We start from the raw sequence: 4866 nt of genomic DNA, 5'->3' as shown, positions 1-4866 counted from the left end.
TGCTATAAAGGACTTTTCTCAAAATGTCTTCTATCAGAGCCTCCTCGAGGCTCGACCGGGTATTAATGATCGGACCACCGTGCTTGCAATGCCAAGGAACCATGCTGGTTCTCCCCAACTATGGACTAGTTATTGCTATTATGGGCTTCACATCAGTGCTTCTGCATCCAAATTTAAGTTCATCTCTCCGATCACAAAATATTAACAAAATCAATAAATAGTGTGGTTAAATTATTGTATTTGATGAAATATTACTCACTTAATAGTAGTTGTTTTGGGAATTATTTTTAATTTTTAATTTATTTATTTTCTAAAGGGTTATCACGGTCTCATGACTCAAGTTGTATATTTAACATGTTAATCAAATTGATCTAACATGTCATCATCTAGTATTTTAAAAAAAAATACAATCTAATATATCATTGTATCAATATTTTAAAAAAATGACAACCAATATGGTTGGATATTGGGGTTTGTAATCCCTCAACATTAAAATGTTTAGAATTTGAATTTCATAATTTATTTTGATTTATTTTTTATAGGGTTATCATGTTGTCATGACTCAAGTTATAAATTTAACAATTAACCTGAGTCGATCCAATATTTTATCATCTTAATATTTGAAAATAATATCATGTAATATTGTATTGTATTTTGAGTTTATGATTATTATTATTATTATTATTAGAAAACATTTTAACAATATCTATATTTTTTTACATTAAAAAAAATAATCTAACCATAGCACAACACGGGTCAATAATCCACTATCTATGATTAAATTAGGGAAATCACCGGATTGGACTGAAATTTTGAACCCTCAAGGAAGAAAGATTGAGTTTTATGGCAAAGACATCTTATTCGGCCCATCTGAAGGGATTTGTCCTATCCGAGAATGGTTAATGTAAGAAAACTGTTTACAAATCTAATTTTCTTTCAGTTTTCATATTGCAGATGTATTTGTCTTTCTTTCTTAGTTATGTATCATGAAAGTAGGTGTGGTGGTTCTTGCAAGACAGACCAATATCATAATTATTAGCATAAGATAGAGGAAAGGCTTTTAGCATAATTATGGGTCCGATCTTGCAATATTGAGGCGAAGGAATCAACTTTCTAATTCACTCGATCAGTTGCACAGAGACTCAGCTCTTCAGGAATCATTTGCCTATGAGCCACAGCCAATCAAGGACAACCCCTGAAAAGATGCCAGCAAATAAGCAAAGCACAAGCAGATTGCCCAGCGCATTTTGTTCGGGTCCCTACAGAACCAAAAGAGCAGTTTAAGCAGCCATTTTTCATGAACATTGTGTGCATAATTGCATGTAGATGCACTAACCTTGTAACCTTTTGGCGCCTCTGTCAGGACACAAACTGAGAGATAACCATTTGTTAATCCCAGGAAAGAGGTTAGCATGATCATCCATCCCTGATCTCCATGTTTTGCTGTGAAGAAGAAGGCAGGAACGAGCAGAAAACGAGAAAGACTAGCGATCATGAGACCGTTTCTAGACTCCAGCTTCAAGCATTCCACAAGAGGAATATATCTTGATATAAGATCCCACACATTGAACACTGCAACCAGAACAAGAGAATACCTGGAAAATCACCAATCATGAGAATTTACTTCTAGATCATTCTATGTTATCAAGTTTGGCCAAGTATGCATTCTGCGTTGAAAGAAATCTCAGAAAGGAAACTGAAATTGCAGTTGAAGCTTGGATATAGCAAGGAGCATTGGATACAGTCACCTGCTTGATGCGGGACAACAAGGAAATTGAAGAAGAAGAAGAAGGGAGAAAAATTGTTTTCAAGTTCTTTTTAAATGAATTATGCTATGCCATGGATGACACTTACCATGAGCCCAACTGGTGTTTACCAGTGTCTTCATATAAGAACCCCGGAAAAATCGACAGTGTCAGCACATATATGAGAAACAGGTCGAGTGCATAATCTGTATTTTGGAGGAATAGTTCTTTGTTGCTCAACCGTTCCGGGGGTTTGTCATCGTCTGCAGCGTGCAAGAGTGCCCTAAACTGATATGCCTCAAGGATCAGAAACAAATTTCTTTCAACACCAAACAGACCAGGTAGAAACATTAAAAGGAAAATGCAGCACCTCCTCCTGTTTTTCAGGTTTTAGGATGCCAGCAGCTGCAAGGTCAGCTGAAACAGTCTTTGATCCTTCTGAAGCTGCCTTTGCACGATAGTACTTCACTATCGGTAGTCTAGGGAAGAGAAATGCATACAGCAGAACAGATAGAAACTCCAAGAAAGTAGATATTGCCAAAAATAACACTGCAAGAATTTGTAATCAAGTAATATATCAATCAAGTCTCTAGCATCAAAGGCAGTTACATTCATGTAGACTAGATATGTAAACCTAAAAATCTGAAGCTCTGCTGCAAATGATATTTATGAAAGAGCAGTGAAAGCCAATGAGTCTCGTGTTGGTCAAAGAAAATGTGACATACTAACTCCCTTTCGTAGACCATTTTTAGACTTCTCAAACACTGCTTTCGTCAGTAGCCTCAAAGCAGAAGTCAGAGCCCCCGATGCTGCCAGCCCAGCAAAGAAAGACTGCAGTACAAATAACAACATGGTTTAATTTCGGAAAATTTTTTCAAAATCCAGAATAGAGTTATAAGCTCTTGAACAACATTACAAGAACTCTACGAGGTGTTATTACCTGGACGAATTCAGGGCACATGAAAGACAAGTCTCCAACCATTCCACCTTGAACATGAGCATCTGCAACTCCTAAAGCAGCGACGACTGCACATATACCAATATAAGGTCCAACCCCTCCTTTCCCTGAAGTGACTAAATCCACCTGTCACGGATATTACCAGAAACGAAAGATGAAATGGTCTGGATGACACAAAGTAAACTATAAAAAGAGAAGATGACATGTGCAGTACTTACAACAATGAGCATCAGCGTACTTGCAGTAAAGAGCATGTACCCTGCTATGTTCCGCTTTCTAGTATTGATCTTTGCCTCATTATACGTCAGTAACGCCATTGTTCCAAGGGCAAACGGTTGATAAACAAGAGTAAGTACCCTTGAAGGATGGTATTTCTTCAAACAGAAAGTAAAGCACTGTCAGATAGACAGTTTTGCCATCCAAAATATTGAGATTGTGGTGAGACATAAGACTTCAACTACTAAATACTCAGATGGATGATCAGTCAGACCATCAATCTTCGCTCAGTTATCACAAAATCAAAGAATATGCTAATCCTCCACTAGCAAGCATAACAATCTAATATGGACGAGATAGAAAGTCAAATCTATCCTACACTGAATCTAGTTAACTATTTGCTGAAGATTTTCCCTAAATTTTGAAGAGTAGAAAAGAAACAGTCAACCTTAAAATCAAACCCTTTCAATGCATTCCTAAGTGAACATATAAGCTTGTCTAGCTTTAACAGGATTGAAAAATCTAGCACACCAGTAAAGACAGGATGAATATAACTAATGTCAGAAAATTTAGCTTCAAAAACAAATACTAGAAGATAACAGTGAGATACCTACCGGGAACAAATCATAGTAGTAATCTTCAATGGTTAGAATACTGTTCCATGAGACAAGAGATCCAAGTCCAAGAAACCAACAAACTACAATGGCTTTATGTTTTCCCTGGCCAATATCACATAAATTGAGTCAATGCCATGTTTTAGAGCTTGAGACAAAGCTTGAGAGCACAAACCTTAAGCATTGGTGCCGGCACCCCGCTTCCACTAGGAATAGTCATGACGAGCCCTTAATTACTGGATACCAGGAATCAGTCAATGTTCAAAAGAAACAAACATGATCAACTTACCATGTTTCCTGGAGCAGAGAAGCATGACCAAACTTAACTTCCCAATCTTGAATTCTAGCAGATGATCAAGAAAACAAATCTAAACTCTGGGGTTTCAAGACAGTGTTGATCACTTTGACTATCTGAATGAATCACATGCAAGAAACAAGATAGCTCCAATAATTATTGCATAATTTATTAAATTTGTTTTTCTAACTAATCTGGCAATTGAAGGAAAGGGTGTGATAGATAATTGATCTAAAAACGTTTAACACAAGTTGTGGCATTCACCAACAAGTTTTTCTTTTCTTCAAGACAGCAGGCACCACGAACAATTTTCCTTAATATTATATATAAAAAAAAAAAAAAAACACAAAGTCCTGATATATATAATACACGTCCCATTCTTCAAAGATTTGAAAGCGATGTAGATTCGTCAACAGTGCCTCTTTTAGCCTGGCTAGCATTTCAGGAATATAAAAGGCATGAAAATATAGCTGAATTGGATAGATTTTAAATTTATTTTTTAAAAACTTATTAATTTAAATTTATAAAATTTAGAGTCATTAAAAGTTTATATAGTTATTAACTTTATAACCTCTAAAATTAGTTAAAAGTAACACATAAACTAGCTTGAATATCAACTATAATATATATAAAAAAAAAAAAAACATAAAAGTCCAAAGGGACATGGCCAATTATCAGCTCCCATTACTATGCAGTTGCAGTCCCCATTCCATCCCCAAAAACAAGAGGGTAAGTAGTGATTGTAATAATGAGATAAGATTGATTTTATATAATAATAATAATAATAATAATAATAATTGCATGAATTGTATATTCACAAGTCAATTCGTGAATTGGATGTTGCTTCTAAGCAAAACCCAAAAATAAAACAAATAAATAAAACATGAATGAATGAATTAAAATCATGTGTCAATGCGATTGAGTGTATCTCAAACTTAGAAAGAGACAGAATCGGTACTCGGAGCTTGAATCAATTAAGAACCATGCTGCTTCGAACTGGCTTATATGCATAAACCGTACTTTGAAAGATAAGTGTGT

General features: G+C 35.3%; 1 protein-coding gene across 2 annotated transcripts; it reads right to left on the bottom strand.

Annotated features, from left to right (window-relative positions):
- Window positions 1-918: 918 nt before the first annotated feature.
- LOC118042796 (equilibrative nucleotide transporter 3-like) lies at window positions 919-4118 on the bottom strand. Of its 2 annotated transcripts, XM_035050507.2 has the most exons (9): window positions 3709-4118; window positions 3534-3638; window positions 2922-3077; window positions 2686-2829; window positions 2471-2576; window positions 2116-2294; window positions 1855-2033; window positions 1337-1595; window positions 919-1259 (listed from the first exon to the last, which is right to left on the bottom strand). In XM_035050507.2, exons 1-9 carry the CDS (start codon window positions 3751-3753, stop codon window positions 1158-1160), a joined length of 1275 nt encoding a protein of 424 aa, XP_034906398.1. In that variant the 5' UTR covers window positions 3754-4118; the 3' UTR covers window positions 919-1157. The 2 variants fall into 2 exon arrangements, with proteins under 2 accessions (XP_034906398.1, XP_034906399.1); XM_035050508.2 differs by lacking the exon at window positions 919-1259 and having other exon boundaries at window positions 1361-1572.
- Between the last annotated feature and the right edge of the window lie 748 nt (window positions 4119-4866).

The sequence above is a fragment of the Populus alba genome, chromosome 4 (genome assembly GCF_005239225.2).
Source record: "Populus alba chromosome 4, ASM523922v2, whole genome shotgun sequence".
In the NCBI taxonomy this organism is placed as follows: domain Eukaryota; kingdom Viridiplantae; phylum Streptophyta; class Magnoliopsida; order Malpighiales; family Salicaceae; genus Populus; species Populus alba.
This window is presented reverse-complemented; position numbering and strand designations above follow the sequence as displayed.